General features: G+C 52.4%; 1 protein-coding gene across 2 annotated transcripts in view; it reads left to right on the forward strand.

Moving 5' to 3' along the window:
• The window catches only part of TMEM63B (transmembrane protein 63B), a 48936-nt gene that overhangs the window by 19468 nt on the left and 11326 nt on the right, over positions 1 to 18142 (forward strand). The window contains exons 2-9 of one of the 2 annotated variants that reach the window (XM_055725682.1): positions 9264 to 9462; positions 10048 to 10127; positions 11839 to 11877; positions 15496 to 15586; positions 16403 to 16440; positions 17201 to 17343; positions 17634 to 17685; positions 17976 to 18084. In XM_055725682.1, coding sequence (XP_055581657.1) covers positions 9286 to 9462; positions 10048 to 10127; positions 11839 to 11877; positions 15496 to 15586; positions 16403 to 16440; positions 17201 to 17343; positions 17634 to 17685; positions 17976 to 18084 — 729 coding nt within the window. In that variant the 5' untranslated portion in view covers positions 9264 to 9285. The remainder of the gene's footprint in view (positions 1 to 9263; positions 9463 to 10047; positions 10128 to 11838; positions 11878 to 15495; positions 15587 to 16402; positions 16441 to 17200; positions 17344 to 17633; positions 17686 to 17975; positions 18085 to 18142) is intronic. The other variant, XM_055725683.1, reaches the window with a different exon arrangement.

An 18142-nucleotide genomic window follows, 5' to 3' on the forward strand; every position in this document is an offset into this window, starting at 1 on the left:
CAACAAGTGGTGGTGTCAGTGCCTAAGGTAAAAGGACTGGGCAAGAGAGAAGCTTACCTCCAATAACTTCTGAGTGAGCAGCTTGCATGCCTCAGAGTAAGGAGCAGGGATGCTCCCAGGGCTGATGCAGTAGGGTATCCCACCAGCCCTTGGTGAGGAACCAGCTGTGGAACCCTGAGGGGCAGCTTGGATAACTCTGAGATCCTCCTTGCCACTGTGAGGTGACTTGCATCACCAAGGGTTTCCTTGGTGGGAACTGCTGATAACACTGTGTAGGTAAGCGATTGCAATCATGCCCAGCAGACAAAAATTCCTTTGCCTTTGAGTACTGTGCTGCAAGGAAGTAAAGGCTCCTGTCATGCAGAACTGAGGAGGAGGAGACGGTCAATGTGACCTTGAGAGACAAGCTCAAAACCATGGTTTTGGGATAAGTGTGCTTCACTCAAGAGGAAAAGCTGGGTGCAGGTGAGAATACCCAGTCTGTGGTGACTGGTAGAGGACAGATATGGGGCATGAGGGAAGGCAAGTATGTTAATACTTCCCTATGCACAAGAGCATTAAGATCAGAGATAAACAAGAAGCTCTTGAGATGAAGTGAGCTTACTGATAAACAAAGGAAAAAGGGATGAGAGCTGGTGTTGAGAGATGGTGGAGTCTCCATCCTCGGGTTTAGTAAATGTCCATTGGGAGTTGGTAGAGTTGCTACTGCTGGCATGTTGGGTGATAGGTGAGGAAGCCCTGTTTTCTGGGACTTACTCCCAACCAGGGCTTGGTTGCCATATGGCCAGTGCTTTGCAGAATATACAGTGTGAAGTCCAGTGCCTCGTCAGTCTCACCACTCAACTTATTTTTGTTGCGTTTTCTGTATCACTACCAGTATATGCCTACAGGAAACAAGGGAAGCCAAACAGCAAATGGTAGTTCTTTATAGACTATAAAGTACAAGCTGGCAGACAAATTATTTCTTTCTGATAGATTTACAGCCCAGGAGCTTGAAGGCAAAGTGACAGGTAGATATATTTGGAACTAAAGTGTTTGATTCGGTGACTCATGAAATCTAACACTCAAAATTTAATGCAAATCAGGTTGCCTGTGACTCTGCCGTGCAGAGTGAGAGCTGATTGATGTGGAGAACTGTTGGATAGGTTTGAGCTTCCTCTTAATAGCAGAGGAGGAGACAGGCCCTTGCTGTGGACTAGGGTGGGGACACATGGATGGAACCCTGGGGGTGTCCATGTGGTGTCAAGACTCCATAATGTTTTTCCAGGAGGCAAGCAAGATGGGACTGGGAACCTCTCCTTAGTGGTGCAGACATGCCAGGTGCCACAGCTGTGCTGGTTCCTTGTAGCAGTTGGGCTGCCACCTTGGCAGCAGAACTGCAGCTGGGTGCCACACTTGCATTAAACTTCTCTGGACAGGGAGGGGACACACTATCAGCCCTTTCTTGATAGACAGGGACAGACGCCCCTTGCCCAGGAGCACCTGGTCCAAAGGGATGTGAAGACTCAGGCAGGAGGGCAGCAAGGTGCAACATGGGAGCAAGATGGCAGAGCCAGAGAAACTAAGGACAGATTAGCCAGCTGAAATAAGATGACCATGAACTACAGTGTATTAGGGTTTTGAGCTGTGGTACAGCTCCTCTTGGCATGGTACGTTATGTTCAGGCCACCATATGACCAAAAGCACTACCAGCAGATTGGAGGGAGTTGCTGTAAAAGAGACATAAAAAAAAAAAAAAAGACGTAGCTGTCTGGAGCTAAATCTGTATGGCTTGGCAAGGCAGACAGTTTCCAGTGGGTGAAGGCAGCTTGAAAGGTTTTGCTGATGTTTGAAGGCAAGATTTTGTGATGGACTAATCTGGATGATCTTGAAAGGGACAGGAGTTGAGAAATGGGCATGTTCCCTAAGCTTCATGGGAGTTAGTGCCGAAAAGCTGTTCTCCTTATTGAAAGTCATGGATGAGAAAATAACTTCCAAGAAAGAAGTGTTATGTGGCCTGGTCAAGGGAGGACTGTCAAGATGAAGTTGTGGAAATAAAATGGCATGGTTTCACCTGAAACTTGAAGATTTCCCTGATGGTGAGATTCCCCAGCTTGTGTTTTTTCCCAGGGGAGTTCTTCAGGCAGCCCTGACTCAAGCCTTTGAAATGAAGGAGCAACCCAGTACTGAGCCCCAGGAAGTAAGCGGGGGTCTCCAAAACATCTGTGTCTCTTCAGGGTCACCCTCTAGCAGGTTCAGGACAGTGTTGGGAGGAGTTCCCCTCCTCCTTTAAGGTGGGGAAGCCATGTTTCCTTCGTGTTTTGCTTACGAACTGATCTCTGTGGGTCTTGGTTGCCTTTAGGAAGAAGTTAAACCTAGGTTTCTCAGGGATCCAAAGGCTCCCTGCTGTTACCATCTACTTCCATCTCTGCCAGGCACCATCCCAGCACAGATGAGTCACTTGTGTGGTTGGCTGTGCTGGGAGCAAGACCAGGGTTCCTGAGCAGCAGGGTGTACACAGCCAGCAGTGTGCAAGCTGTGGCAAAGTGGACGTCTGAGCAGCGTGGGGCCAGGAGCTAGCCATGACAGTGAGGGTACCTGCCACCACTGGGACTGGAAGCTGATATACACAAAAAAAAGTGTGATGCCCTTTGCTGGTAGATACTTGAGACCTGATACAAAGCCAGCTGGAAGGACTTTGGACCCAGGGCAAGGGTGCACTTAGTTTTTGCTCTGAAGAAGCTGAGCTTGCCAGATAAAAGCTTTGGAGGCCTGGTGTCTGCTTGGCTAGCTCATACAGATGACAAGGCATGCAGAGGAGCTTTGTATGTTGGCTGGAGGTGATGGAGAGGAGATAGAGATGCAGGGCTTTGGCAGGCCCTCCTCCTTCCTGGTGATACAGGACTGATCCCTGTTGTATACTCATTGGTGCTTTGCCCAGGCTTGTCTGAAATGCACCGGTAGCACATTTGCTTCTTTGATGCTTTTTTCCCTTGGCCTGCAGATCATGTTCCTCCTTGCTGCACCCAGCACATCAGCACTTCTGTCCCTCAGCTGCCTGAAAGTCCCATGCTAGGTCTGAAGCATGGTGCAGGGCAGCTTTCCCACCACTCTGTCTGCAGCAAAAGTGCTATTTACCCCTTTTCTCTGCTGCTGTACTCTGAGAAAGACTTTCTGCTAATTTGCCAGCCCCCTCTTCCCAGTCTTTCCTGAGGCTTTTCCCTGCTCACTTTCCAAGAGTTGGACTGTTCTTCCTGTGGTCTGTTCGTGGCTGAAAGTGGTTTGCACGGAGTTTTGCTGGGTTTTGCCATCAAGGTGCAGGTAACCTAGGTGACTGGTGGGTGAAAAGGCTTCCTCAACCTTTGGTGCCAGCAGCTGTGTGAGGGTCCCCAAGTGCCCAGTGTAGGCAGGTCTGTGCTGCCCTGGCAGGCAGGGGCTCAGGGTGGCACATCCTCCAGGCTTCGGTCTCTGGCGTCACAGCATGGATCACCTATGGTGCTTGGGAGATGAAGGGGAACCCCAGAGGAGCAGGTCTGCAAGGTACAGGCCATGCCCACGGCACCCTCAGGAACCAGAATGCACCTCATCTCCCTGGACATCATGTCCTGGATATTTAGAAAATCTTGGGTTGTTTGTGGGTTTGGGTGGTTTGTTTTTTTAATCTGGAAATGCCCCAGACATGCTGGGTATCCAGCTGCCTGTTTGTGTGCCCCCAGCCTGTTGTGAGACTGTCACATTTCCATAAATGAATGCTTCTGTACTGGAGCACAGTCTCACTGTTCTAATTACAGATGGGGTTATTAACATTTAATGGTGAGAAAACAAATGAACGTAGCTTGTGTGCTTACGTCACTCTGGCTGCAAGTGCAGGCGTATGCTTTATTGATTTATATTTTTCTGCAAGCATTTCTCAGGTCACCTCCTCGTGTCTGACTGGAAGAACACAGCTAGACACTTGCCCATGTTGATGCTTTCATCTGCTCGTAAGATGGCTGTCCAGCTTCTGCACCACTCCTGCTTGAATCCTAGCAGAGTGCTTTCTCTTTTTATTTCCTCCTGGTGCCAGGGGTTTGGCAGAGGATGCAAGTGCTGGACATGAGGGGCAAAGACTCCAGGGTGAACTGGTGAGGAGAATGGGAAATACTCCATTTGGGAGGGCCCACAGCACTGTTTTTATCACATGCCCTGGCCACGCTGTGCTGCAACAGAGTTCAGCGTGGGGCAGGCAGCCTGCTCCATGGGCACCTCCTGGTCCCCTGCCCTGCAAGAGCCCCTTGGGCCTCTATCAGGTGTCACCCCCTGCCCAGGCTGTGGGATGACTCTGCAAGCATCCTGATGCACGTGTCTCATCCTGCAGGCTGAGACACAGCCATGGAAGGGCCAAGGCATGTCATCATGGCCTTCCCAGCACTGCCTTCTTCCCTCTTTCCCTTTGCAATGGACAGATGGGAGTGTGGAGGTTTGCTTGACTCCTACATGGGTGCTCATCCAGAGGAAAACCCAGCAAGCTGTGCTGATCTGCAGTCCAAGGACAAAGGCAAGGAGAAGGAGAGCTGCTGCCCTGCTGGGTCTGCCAAGCCCTCGAGAGCAGCAGTTCCCAGGGCTGCGTTTGCACGAGGCTTATCAGGTGGGAGCTGGGCTGGAGGCTGCATGCACTGCAGCGCCTGGTGGGATGTGCTTTAGGGACTTCAGCTAGGAAGTGGGATGTCTCTGCTCCTGACGTGTGGGGGTAGAAGCATGGGGCAGTGTAGACACACTGTTCCTGCTGGGGATGTGGAGGCTGTGGTGCAGGGCAGGGAGCAGTCTTTTCTGGGGATGGGGGAAGTAGGGGGACTGCTGTTCCTCCGTCTCCTCTTCCTGCTGCTTATAGAGAAGGGGATGGAGTCCAGTATTGCTGAATAAGAGCCAAAAATGCCTATGCCTTTTGGCAAGTCTTTCTACACTGAACTTGCTGTTTTGAGGAAGTCAGCATTTAAATGCACAGAGTGCAGGAGGGGAAGGCCCAGGGGCTTGCATGGGACCTGGTTTGATGTCCTGCTCCTCTTACTGCCTACTTGGCCCCGCTGTGTGCTGTAGTGGGAAGCCATGCTTGCAGTCAAGAAAGGGCTTGGATACGCTGGGCTGGTTCCCACCACCCCAGCCCTCACAACAGTTTCTCACCAACTCCCTGCACCTTAGCTGTCTTGATGTGCAGGAGCTCATGCTGCTGTTAGCATCTCAGCCCAGGTGGAGCCAAGCTTGCCCTGTCCCACAGCCTGAGAGGGGCAGGAGGGACCAGGAAGGGCACCTTCAACCATGTCTTGGTCCAGCACAGCCTGTGTGGTCACAGGAGCTCTCTTACCTGCAACAGCAGCATAGGTGTAAGGAGACATGCAGAGTCTTTCCCCAGAGGTGGGCAGTGGGATGTGAACAGAAAGCTTAGCAAAGCCGTCTCTGCCTTGGGTGGAGGCAGGGCATCTGATGGGTATTTGGGGAGGGGGGCAGCTGTTGATGGAGAAGTTCCCCTCTCCCTCCCACACTGCTGGAGGGGATTTCCTTTCGTAATTGGGCAGTACACTGCTGCGTTGCAAGGCTGTGCTTGCTGCAAGCGCCACCTTTCCTCCCTGCCTGAACTTTGCTTAAAACACTACACCCAGTTTTGGCTGCCTGCAGGACCAGCCCTGCACTTTTGCAGTATAGGGCACATTGCAGCATGCCCTGCCTGGTGGGGGCAGAGGTTTGCACATGAGGTGCAGACTGAGCATGACGACAGAGATATTGCCAGGCCCACAGGTTGCACTGTGCCTGGCAAAAGTAGCCAGCCTCTCGCTCAACTGATAAGCACCTGGAAAAGGTCTTTGGATGAAGGATACTGGGTAGGCACTGTCAATGAAACCTGCAGAGATGCTCACCAAGCTTTTTCTTCGTTGCCTAACCTGTGTTGTAGCATCAGAGGAAGCTGAGCACCTTGGTGGGTCTGACCTGAAGTGATGTTGATGGCAGGTCACCTCTAGCCTGTAGCTGGGGGAGCTGGAAGGACAGAAGTGCTCTAGACATCCCTTGAAGAACATCCCTTCAAGCTTTCCCAGCCTTCCCACACGCATAAAGCACCTCTGTCTCCATGGGGAGCCCCTTCTTGTGCTTACCAGCTGGATGGGGAGGTTGCATACCTAAGGATGGTGCTGACTGCTGCTGTGCCGTCTGGTTGGGCTGATGAAAAGGCCATGTAAGCCTTGGGCATATATCGCAGCTTTTCCGTTACTGGGTGTTTGCTCTGGGTTACTGGAGAGGCTAGGAAGGTTTATCTCCAGTCCCTTCCAGACCATCCTCTAGGCTTCAGAAGAAAAATCCATCTCTGGGACCTGTCTCTGTGAAATGTGGCTTAAATTACCCATAAGCCTGCAAAATTTGTCTTGAACATGTAATAGTTTGTATAAATAATGATTATGATAGTGTTGTGAGCAGTATGAGCATATGAGCTTCATTTCTTTTAGTAAGGTGACTGGAAAATGGGGCTATAAAACATGCAGGAATGAGGTAAACAGTTTGGTCTCTGCAGAGGAAAATCATACTTTCCTGATTTGTTGCAAGTCTTTCAGTACTTTGGTAAAATAATAGGTAATATTCGGCCAGCTTGTGTAACTTGCTTGGATGTTCAGAAAACCTCTGAAATTCCCCACAAAACTGTTAAAAGAAGTGTCCACTGGAGGAGATGTAGAGTCCTGTATCAAAAGCTGGCTGAGGGTCCACAAACAAGGCCTAGGAGCAAATAAGCAATTTCAGTGTGACAAGAGCAGAGGGATGAGGTCCTTCACTATTAATGACGCAGAAAAGGTAATGTCCAGAAAGGTACCCAAAATCTGCCGATACCCTGAGGGCATTCAGATTTGTCAAGATGAAGTGACTCTAAAGTAACACCATATGAATCAAGAGTGGTGTGAGGCGATGAGAAAGGGGTTACTGAGAAGCGTGCAGCTGCGCGTGTTGGAAGGAATGATTTGTTCCGAGACATGGCTGGCTTCTGAATTACCGTGACTACTCGGGGCCACAGCATTGCGGGCCAGTTACAGAGATGCTTTTCCTCAATACGCAAAGATGCTGTCGGAGAAGTAAGTCATGCTCAGCTGCACGAACAGTAGTGTAAGGAGAAATGCTGAGAGCATCAAGATGCTGTTCTGGCAGTCAAGGTCATTTCCCTATTTAGGATATTGTATGCGGTTCTGGTCATCTTTCCATAGGGTCAGAAGAGAGGATATATTGGGGATGTGCGGTGAGAGTGGTTAGAGCTGGAAGACACCTCGTGACACGGGAGGGAGGGGGCACTTAATAGTAGTGAGCTTAGTAGGTCTAGAAAAAGTGAAGGCTTTTCTTTTAGCCTTTTCTCACTGTGCAAGGAGAACTGAAGGTTGTGGAGTTGCAGTGGGATCATAGTCTTTCATTCAACATCTGGAACTCATTGCTGCAAGACACCATTTACAACCTAAAAAGTTTACAAGATTCCCAAAAAGAGTAATGGCAGGTTTTTCACTCTGCAATGAGTCCATCGAGACTGGCACTTTGGAGGTAAAAGCAGAGGGGTATAACCATTCACACTCCAAAGCACATAACTTTCCTTTGGTGAGCCCCTTCCCATTCCTTCCCTGGAGCGTTCCACATCTGTCATTGATTCAGCTAGGGTGAATTATCCTGCCTGGCTTCCCACTTGGTTCCCAGCTGTTATCTCATGGCTTGGCTTTCTTCTCCTGCTTTTCTACTTCTTTTTTTCGGCTCCTGGCAGCCCTGCTCCAGCCCTGTACCTAGGAATATCTCTTAACAGGCTGCTTGGGTCAGCCAAATTGGAAAAGCCATGCCCTTTAGTGCGTGTACCTAGCTGGGCTTTTGCTTGCCGTGGTGCCCTTTGTCATTGGTTTTTGCAGCTGTGCATCCATGCCAGCTGTGCCAGGAGGGATAACTTTGAAGCCAAGCTCTCTAGGATGCCACAGTAAACAGTTTGGTGGTCATTATCCAGTCAGCATTGGGCTGTGATGCTGATAAATATCTGCAGCCAGGCAGGAGATTGCCAGGATATACCTGTGATCCGGAGGGAAGAGCCCCGTGCCCTCTCTGCTAATGTCACCATCCAACACAGAGCTAGAAGGGCAGGGCTGGTGGCAGGGTCCGTCTCTGGGACAAGAGGCTGAAACCGACACAGGGCAGGCAGCATGGTGGCTTCCTTACACTTTGGGCAAGTGATGGCTCTTTTGCCCAGCCCACCAGGATGGTATTTCTGGGTAAGCAGCCCCTGAGCATTGCCCAGAAGGGATGCTGTGCCTTTCTGCATCGTATGTGGTAGTAGTGAAGGATTTGGGCTAGTGGTTGGGTGCTAGATAAGAGGAGTGGTTCACGAATCGGCAGCCTTAGTAGATCTTTCCATCTGTTGTCACTGCTTCCTTCTGCAGCTGCTGGGGTTTTCTGTCCCCTGTTCCACAAAGTGGTTGTGTTTTCTGCTGTTGACTTGTCATTTCTAGAGCATCCCAGTCATGCTCAATTTGCATTTATTCATTGCTAGCATGGTCCTCTCTGTGAGTTGCTATGCACAGGAGGAAGATCTCCTGGTGTCCAAGCAGTGATGCTGACCCATACCCAGTTGTGGGTCTTGTAGCAATTTGGGGAGGTCACTGAAATAAATATTTGACCAGCTAAATGGCAGAGCCTAAGCCTCCTCTCTTCCTTCTGTGTAGTCGCATCTAAATGGGTCCAAGTCAGAGGAAGGAAAGAAGACAGGCAGGGATGTAACCAACTCTGATGGGTGCCCTGGGGCTGAGGCCTGCAGTGAGCAGAGTGTGGTGATTAAGCCTAATAAAGCTAATGGCATGCAGCCAGGCAAAGGAAGTTGTGGAATCATGATGCAGCAACTGTCCGTAGCAGTTTGTTTCCATCATCCAGGTGTGACTTCACGCCCCCACCACCCCACCCTTTCATTCCTTCCTGTACTTAAACATTCTCCCTGCTGAGGGAGAGAGGCTGAGACACCATGTCCTCAGGAAGAGGAGTAGTCTGTGAGAACGAGGTGCACCTAAATGATGTGTCGGGGAACAAAGAAGGGAGCTCTGGGACTGTGTGGTGGGACCACAGCTGCTGAAGCAGCTGGGCTCTTCCAGCACTCCCCAAACTCGGTAGGCTTCTCCAGATGATCTTGTTCCCAGGGAAATCCTGTAGCACAGAGGAGCCTGAGGTAGCAGGCAGGGCTGGCCCCTAACTCCAGCAGGGCTATACTGTTGTCCAGCTGGTGTGTGTCTAACCAGGTGTTTCTCTCCTTTCCCCAGGGAAGACGATGAAGCTGTAGAGATGCTTCCCTACGTGATCGCCACCCTGGGCTCAGCAGGGGCCGCATGCAAGGCCTCCACATGCAGCAACAGCACCAAGGACTACTGCTACAGTGCCCGCATCCGCAGCACTGTGCTGCAGGGGTTGCCCTTTGGTGGGGTGCCCACTGTCCTAGCCCTTGACTTTATGTGCTTTCTTGTAAGTCTACCTACTGTTGCTTTAGCACCTTCTCCCCTAATTAGCTGTGAAGGGAGGACTGTGGTTGAATGGTTAAGAGTTGAGGGCCCCAGGTACCATCCCTGACTCTGCTGCTGTCTGACTTTATGGTCCTGATTGTGTGGCTTAGTCACTATTGACTTAACTCCAATACCACCACAGTGAGCCCGTGGAAGGGTGTTGCAAACTTTTGTAAGGACATGGGTAAGGTTAGGTCAGTCCTGCATCCCAAAACTCCCACTTATGGTGCCAAGTCCCTGCAGCTTTACCTACCAAAAGGCTTTGGTTGTTCCTGCTTAGAAACTGCAGGACCACAGATGCTGTAGGCATAATCTTGCCTCCCTGGGACCTGAGGGTCTTTTGAATCCTGTGCCTAACTTAGCTACTGTGTGTTGCATCCTGGACCTCTGCCTTCCGTAGCCATCAGGATAGTCTGCTTTTAACAGTCCTGGGGAGCTTGTGGTATCCTGTGGTCTTGGTGTGCTGTTAGCTGAGCAGTTCTGTCCCCTCCTACCATCCCTGTTCCTGTGGCTCTCATCTCACAGCTCCTCCTTTTCTCTCTTCCAGGCACTGTTGTTTGTCTTTTCAATTTTGCGTAAAGTTGCTTGGGACTATGGACGCCTGGCCCTGGTGACTGATGCTGACAGGTAAGCATGGGAGAGGGGCAGGAAAACAAGGCATGAGCGGTACCCTTCTTCGCTGCAGGGCAGAAGGGATAAATCGCATGTGCTGGAGGCAGCTGGGGAAGAGAAGCAAGCATGCCAGTATCCCCTGAGCTCCAGGAACAGGAAGAATCCCTGTTTACCAGCTTTTTTGTTACAGCATCCTTCTCTTGACACAGGGAATGGTCCCTGCTGTCTCCATATCACTTACAGTCCCTACAGTGACACAGGTGTGCAGGGACCCTTACAGAGGAACAGCAGATGGAGGGAGAAGAGAGGAAAAGAGGTCACAGGAAGGGTGAGAGCTGCCACAGTGAAGTCTTTGTTAAGCCTCTGAAGGTGTCTTTGTGGCTCTGCTGGATGCAGCTCTTGTTAAGAGCACTTGAAAGTGGTAGGCTGAGTTTCCAGGTGAACTACTGCTGTGCTAATATTAGTTTAGCTCATGTCCCAAGTGCTGATGAGTTGATCTGGGTATGGATCCTTCCTGCCCAATACATTCATGGGCTACAGTGTCTGTCAGCAAAAGCTGGGGCCCATTGGGGATGGCAGCTCCACAGCAGAGTGAGATGCTATACTTGTTTTTGCTGTCAACAGCAGGAAGGCCAATGATTACTTATGCCACTTCAGAACAAGGAACTCTCCTTGATTAAGCTAGAGGAGTTGTGCAAGGTAGTCAGCCTCTCTGCAGCAGTGGTTTGCTGTGCCAATGGTACTTTTTCATGTGCTGGAGGCCAAGTGTGGCTTCTGAAGGCTGCCTTTGGTAGGTGGTTCTTCCTCTTGATGACCTGCACACCCAAAGGCTCAGATGGGGCTGAGTTCCAGCCTCTTTGGTTCCTTTGGCAATACAGATTCAAGCAAGCTGCTCTTGAGCACTCCCTGCACAGCAGTGGGAAGAGTAAGAGTTGTTTTCTTTCAGCACCAAACAAGTAACTCTGCTGGTTTAGCTAAATGGTCCTGGATAGTGTCAGAGAAGTAGCTGTGTCCCTGTGGCTCCTCTGCTCCTCCTTTCCTGGCCTGGCTGGGGAAATGAGCAGTGCGGGGGCATTAGGGGAAAGCGAGGAGAAGGGAAGCTCTGACCTTCAGTGGGGAGAAAGGGATGGCCCTTCTTAGAGGCTGTGCTTGAGCACCTTGGGTGCAAGGGAGTGCAAGCAGTGGCTGCGTGCAGAAAGTCAGAGGGGCACCAGCTATTTGGTGAGGGAGGGCTGGTAAGCACAGCACGAGGAGAGGGACAAGGGCTGTGGATCACCAGGACCAGGATCCCAGGGAGGAGTCCCTGCTGCTTGGCCCTTCCGTGGGGTGGGATGAGCATTTCAGGAGGGTGGGATGTAAGTGTCTTGGCTGTCTGGGTTGGAAGGAGGGGTGTGGAAGGGGAGCTCAGGTGGCAGACAGTTCCTGTCCCTCAGGAGCTCCCTGGGATGCCCATGCTGTGGAGCCAGGCTGCCTTCCCAGTGAAGCCAGCTTCCCTTTAGCTGACAGCAAAGCGCTCTGCTGCTGGGCTGGTGGGGACTCCGGGTTGTTGTGGCTTGGGGCAGTGCTGGGCTCTGGAAGGAAGGTCTTCTCTAGCCTGACCATTGGCAGGTTTCTGTTCCTTAGGATGTTGTGGAGCCGTGTTGGGTGCATAGCTTCCTGCAACAGAGGAGACACAGCACCTGCTCCCCTGGTTGTAACCTTTCCCTTTCTGTTTCTGTACCCCCAGGCGCCGACGCTGGCAGACGGAGCGAGAGGAGCGGGAATAGTATGTTGTTTTTTCAGGGTCTTGTTTCTTCTCTCTTTCTTGCTCTCACTCTTTCTCCTTTTCTCTTGCAGTTTTCTGTCTTGCTTCTGAACTAATCTAAGTGGCTGGGAGTTTGGGTGTGGATTTGTGCTCTTCTCTTTTCCTCCCCTTTGTGTCAGCCACTACCACAGCTGGATGCACCCTTTGTTTTCCCCTAGAAGTCCTTAAAGACTCCTTGAGGGCAGCAGTGCCAAGGAAGTCCCAGTCCTGGCTGAGGCAGAGGGTGCCACATCACATACCCTGCACTACCTACCCATGTGCAACTATTCTGCCTTACAATGGAGAAAATAAACCTGGTTGCCTGAGCCTACAGCACTCTTGGGTCACCCAGGTACAGGGGAGCCTCCTTTGCCTGGCCTCTCCTGTGTGAGGGTGCCGCAAGGGCTGTTCCCATGTTAGCTGCAAGGTCAGGCAGATGCACAGAGACTATCTGGCAGGCAGTTGGAAAACTCCTTTTTCTTTTACCCCTTGAAGCTGCTGGGACAAGGGCAAGCATTGGCCCTTGTCCCTCACCACCTACCCCTGGCTGGCAGCACACCCAGCAAGGCAGCACCTTTGTCGTTTCTCTCCTTGCAGAAGCAAACTTCCTGCCTCAGTGCTGCTGAGAGCATCTTCTGGCACCTTGACCTGGCATTGCCCATTAAGCACAGCCATGGACCTCCCTCTCTGCACTTTCCTCTTTCTTGCTGCTTTTATGCCTAAGAGCATCCCCCGTGCCTTGCCGACTGGCTGGGTGGTACGTGCTGCAGAGGAGATGATCAGCTGGTGGTGCAGAGTCTGCAATGGTCGCTCCAGCCAGGCTGGCACACGCCTGAGGCTGGGGCAGCAAGCTGCAGCCTCACTTCTCATACTCCATTGCTTGCAAAGCAGGGGCCTGCCACTGCTGTTGCCTTGAGAGGGTACAGGGATGCTCCTGGTTTTGTAGTTGCTCCTTGCCCCCAAAGGAGGAGAGCAGTCAGAGCTGTGAAAACAGAGGTGGTAGTAGCTGTGGTACATGGCACAGAGGGGACCCCTCACTCGTGCTTGAGCGTTTCATTGGTGGTTGGCCCTGCTTCAGGTGTGTCTGGCAAGTTTTCACTGCTAATACCTTGTGAGGGGAGTAAGGCAGAAGTAGCAGAGCTGTCATGTTCTGAGGCTTTTCAAGGGGGCCACCTCAGTTTTCCTCATGAGTGTTTGTGTCTCTCCAGGGGACCACTTCTTCCTGCTGCCATTCTTCATCTGAGCTTCATGGAGCTCTCTGCTGACATCCACCCCACCCTAAACATACTGCTTGAGCCGGAACAGTGTTGATAGCCAGAAACTTCCAAAAGCCTGTGGAGCTCAGCAAGGAAACTTTGTCCTGGCTGTGCTCCTCCAAGGCTGGTGGCATCTTCCCGTTCCAACTGTTCTCTGCTGGGACGCAGTGGTAGGTGGTGGGTTAGGGACATGTGTATGCCACCTGGTGCTCCCAGCCCTTGAATGTGCAGCATCACTCTTGGTGTAGGAGGGGATCCTTCTGTGGTGTGTCCCTTTGCCTGAGAACCAGCAGGTTCTGCCCCTTGCCAGGGCTCGTGGTAGCTATCCAGCGCTCTTAATTGGTGACTTAGTCTGTACCAGGAGTCATGGCAACCTGCCTGCACCTCTGCGTGTAAGGACAGCGATCACAGAGCCCTGTGGGGCTTGCCACCCACGCAGCCACCTCCTGCCTCGCACTGCCACAAGCCCTTTCCATGGCATGCCTGGCCTCCCCTCCTGGAGCCTGTGATTCCCTTGGCCTGAGGCTAGCCATGCCTCAGACCCTGTCCTTCTTGCGGCAGGGCTGGCACCAAACTTGGGGTAGCAGGCAGGGTTCCACCACAGTCTTCCTGCAGTTTAAGGCAACCTTGCCTCCACCCACTTGCTTTGTTAGTGCTTTGCTTTAAAAAGCCTCCGCCTAAGTGCAGGTACCGTTGGAGCTCCCTCTTCAGCTTCCCATTTAGGCGAGGTTTGGCCTCCTCTGTCTTCCGAGCACTGCAGGTCATCCTGATTATCATCTGCATCCCCCTGAATGGTGCTGAGTTAGCCTGGTCATCTCATACCATGGCACTCCCCTCAGTTGTTCCCTCCTGTGCTGCATCTGCTGCCACTGTCCTCTGCTTTTCCAGTACCGATGAGCCAAAACCACACAGTGTCATGGTGCTGGGCTCTCCTCGGGGCTGCAGACAGCAGGAATTTGCCCCTGCTCCTGCACCCAGCTGCAGCATCTCTGGGATTTTTAAAGGGCTGAAGGTCTGAGAGCTTGATTGAAGCTTCCTCTGTCCTTCCAGCAGAGCAAGGTGTCGGGCCACACAGTCGCAAGGCTGCACACCACTGTCTAATCTGCACTGCTGTAGTCCCATGACCTTCAGCTAATCTCCTTTCCTTTTCTGTGTTACTTCCAGCTAGGGACTCAGCAGGTGCTGCTCTGCTCTGAGGGAGGCCACGTGTCCATCCATCTTTCCTTTGGCAGGGTCGTCAGGGACTTTGCTTGTCTTTCTTCCCATAGTGTCATCCCCCTCATCTCTAGCACTTCTCTTAGCTGCTGCTTCTCCAGATTCTTGTCCATCTGATCTTCCTGAGCCTGTACTGGTTACAGGGAGACCATGTTTTCATCTGGGGTTCTTCATTTGCTTCTAGCCTTCAGATCAGCCATATCTCTTCTTGTACCTCCAAGATCCCAGCCTGCTGTTGTCATCTTGCAAGTGCTATTTAATTTAGGTCTCTGGACGATTTTCTTGTCTCCTTTGCCAGCTGCACGCTGCCTCCATTTGTAGTGGGGGCTGTTGTCTGTCTTGAATGCTTCTGCTGCAGGTTCTTCATCTAGGTCTCTGCCTGTGCCTGGAGTAAAGAGTTCTGGGATATTCACCTCTCTTGCTTTCCTGTCCTTTAGCCTGTAGTCATTCATTTCTAGCAGTCTGCCCTGCTCCTGCTGGAGGGATTTCCAGGCAGGAGGCTCAACTGAGGCTGTGGAGCCCGTTGGGCTGAGCCTGGTCCCAGGCAGCACAGCCACTGGGGCTCAGCTGCGTTCCTTCTCCCGGGTTTCCCTGCACTGAAGTACTAAGGGCAGGGAGGACTGGTGTAGCGGAATATTATAACCCACCAGACTCCTGGCCTTCCTCTTGCCTAAGGTGAGTGAGGCCCTCCAGGATGGGAGCTGCTGCCGGCACCTCTCCGGAGTGCCGGGGCTGCCGCCTCGTGGCTGCACTGGAGCCAGAGGGGCTGTGGCACCCTCTGGTTCCCACCTCCTGTCCTCTATTTAAACTAAACAGGCCTCAACTCTTTTCCGTGGCAGCTGCTGCCAGCCCATCCTCACAGGGGCTGCTGTGTCAGGCGGGTGCCTCTCGGAAGGTGCTGAGCGAGTAGCCTCCATGGCCAAGCCCATGGGAGCTGCCAGGCTCGGGCTGCCGTCTGAGGAGGGGTCTCTGCTTACTGCTACCTCTGCTCTCTGATCTCACCTCTCCCCATCTCACTGGGGCAAACTGACCTGAATTAACCTCTGATCTTCCGGGTGTTCTTGGTTCCTGCCAGGCTGCCTCCTTGCATCTTCTAACTCTCTCCCTCACCTCCCACTTGTCATTTTAGCGTAGCCTCCGCCCTCCACTCTGACAACCATGACCGCTACGAACGCCTCACCTCTGTCTCCAGCTCTGTGGACTTCGACCAGAGGGACAATGTGAGTAGTAGCAAGAGTCAAAACACCTCACCTTTGAGTGGCCAGGAGCCCACAGCTTGTCTGAACCAAGGATTCTTCAGAAGAAACACTTTTTGCCCATTCCCAAGCCTTAAGTCCCACACCTTGTCGTGTGTGTGTGTGGTATGGAGCTCAAGGAGACGTAACTAAGCACACGTCTAGAAGCCACATAAATAAGTAGGCTGTACATTCCTGTGGCTTAACGGACATCTGTCCAAACTATCATCTCAGCATTACAAACAGTACTTGCCAGCTCCTCCTCACACCATTGTCTACCTCTACTGCTGTATTCTTCTCTAAAGGGGAGTTACAGTTCAGCAGGACAACAAGGTGTGATGGATAGGTTGTGAAGCTCCCAGGAAATACTTCTCCCCAAGATGTCCTTTGAGAAGCACTGGCTTGGCCCAGCCTGCCTTCTTGGTCCCTGCAGAGCTCCTCTTGTCCAGGATGATGGCTAAAGTACCTGTGTGGTGAATTTTCTGGCTATCCCTAGGCTGTGGAGATCTTCCATGCTAGCCAGGAGCCCATGGGTTGCCTGGGAGGTTGAGCTGCTAGTTGGTAGGGGACAGCCGCATGGCGGAGTCCAGCCTGTGTTGTGCCCCGTGGAGTAGCACTGTCATCTCTTTCACCTTGGCCCATCTATGGCTCTGCACCTCTGGGTGCCTGTGGTCTGTCTCTCCCTGAGCCGTGTCTGTGGAGGTACAAGGACACCGGCCTGGTCCCTGAGCCTTTGAAGGAGGGAGCAGGGATAAGGGAACACAGAGTGATGCGAGACCCTCCTGTCTCTGTCCTGCACAGGGTTTCTGCTCCTGGCTGACGGCTATCTTCAGGATAAAGTAAGTGCCCCAGGACCTGCGCAGGGGGACCCACATGGGGAAGGAGGAGAGGCAATGTGGGGCACTGGGACACCTAGCACAGTACAGCTGTGTGAAGTTGCTGCCCTTGCTGCAGCCCCTTCTCTGCAGAGCACAAGCAAATTGGGTCCCCGGAGAGGACGAGCAAAGACGGGACTAGATGATGAGTCCTAAAGTTAAAACTAAGGTCACACAGTGAGGCTGTGACAGAGAAGAGCACCCAGCCCCCAGGTCTCCTCTGCCTTGGTCCCATCTCAGAAACACTGATCACTGCTCTGCAGAGATGCCCCTCTCCCTGAGATTCCTGCTAGGGACACTGCTGTCCAAGGAATGGCTGCAAAGAGGGAACTGGAAGATGCAGGGAGATACCCCCAGCCTGATGATGCTCAGGAGTAGTCTCCTGAGCACTTCTTGTCTTCAGAGCATTGTGGGATAATCTCAGCAGGAGAGGCAAGGCCCACCAGAAGGGTGTGAGGTGGGGTTTGCTCATGTCCAGCTGCCTGTCCTGGGGGGCAGGGGCATGGGTACTGGGGCAGCAGTAAGCCTTGTGCAGGCAGGTTTCTGCCCAGGCTTTTCAAGGCTGGTTCTGGGCTCCCTACCCCGGGGCCTGGACACAGCTCTGTAGGGCAGAACCAGGGTTGCCATGTGTTCTCGAACCAGGAGGGGAGCCATGACCCAGTGCTTTTCTCCAGCACCCAAGGGAACGTAGAAGATTGCCTGACAGCTTTTCTCTCCCTGGCAGGGATGACGAGATACGGGACAAGTGCGGGGGTGATGCAGTGCACTACCTGTCCTTCCAGAGGCACATCATCGGGCTGCTGGTGGCTGTGGGTGTGCTCTCCGTGGGCATTGTGTTACCTGTCAACTTCTCAGGGGACTTGCTAGGTGAGAGCAGGGAGCCTTTGGCTGGGCTGGGGGAGTTGCTTTTGACACTGTCTCCCAGACCACTGGGGAGCTGTGGAGAGCAGGACAGGACTAACACAGACAAATCCTGGCTGCTTTTGAGCCATATGCTCACATTATGCTTTTGAGCATAATGCATCCAGAGGGTAATCCTGAGCAGTGTGGGGTTTTGGGCTGTTCTGCAGTTGAGACTTCTGCCGTAGCCCACCCTAGTGGTGCTCTGTGCCACTCGCTATAAGTGAACATGCTTGTGTCTGCCTCTTTCTCCCCAGAAAACAATGCCTACAGCTTTGGGAGGACAACTATAGCGAACCTGAATTCCGGGTAAGTGTGGGTAGGGGTGGGATAGATAATTGAGGCCCTCAGGGGTTATTTCATAAATGTCCACTTGCTACAGAGGCTCACCTCCTTGAAGGTTGCATGTCTGCCCCTTGCTGTGAGGCTGCTGTCCCTGCTCTAATTTCCAGGCTGAGCTCCTGGAATTTGGTTGTAGGGCATGTGGGTGCCATGCTGGTTACACTGCTTGTGGCCCCAGCACCTTCAGGGCCTGACCAGCCACACGCAGACTTGTAGTGGTAAACTTGCATTGACTTTTGTGGTCTCCCTTGTTACAGGAATAACCTGCTGTGGCTGCACACGTCCTTTGCCTTCCTGTACCTGCTGCTGACAGTGTACAGCATGCGCCGGCATACCTCCAAGATGCGCTACAAAGAGGATGACTTGGTGAGCAGGATCTGGCCATTCTCCTAGGCGCATTTTCCCATGCCCTTCTGTCTAATCA

This window comes from Falco cherrug, chromosome 13 (genome assembly GCF_023634085.1).
Source record: "Falco cherrug isolate bFalChe1 chromosome 13, bFalChe1.pri, whole genome shotgun sequence".
Lineage (NCBI taxonomy): Eukaryota > Metazoa > Chordata > Aves > Falconiformes > Falconidae > Falco > Falco cherrug.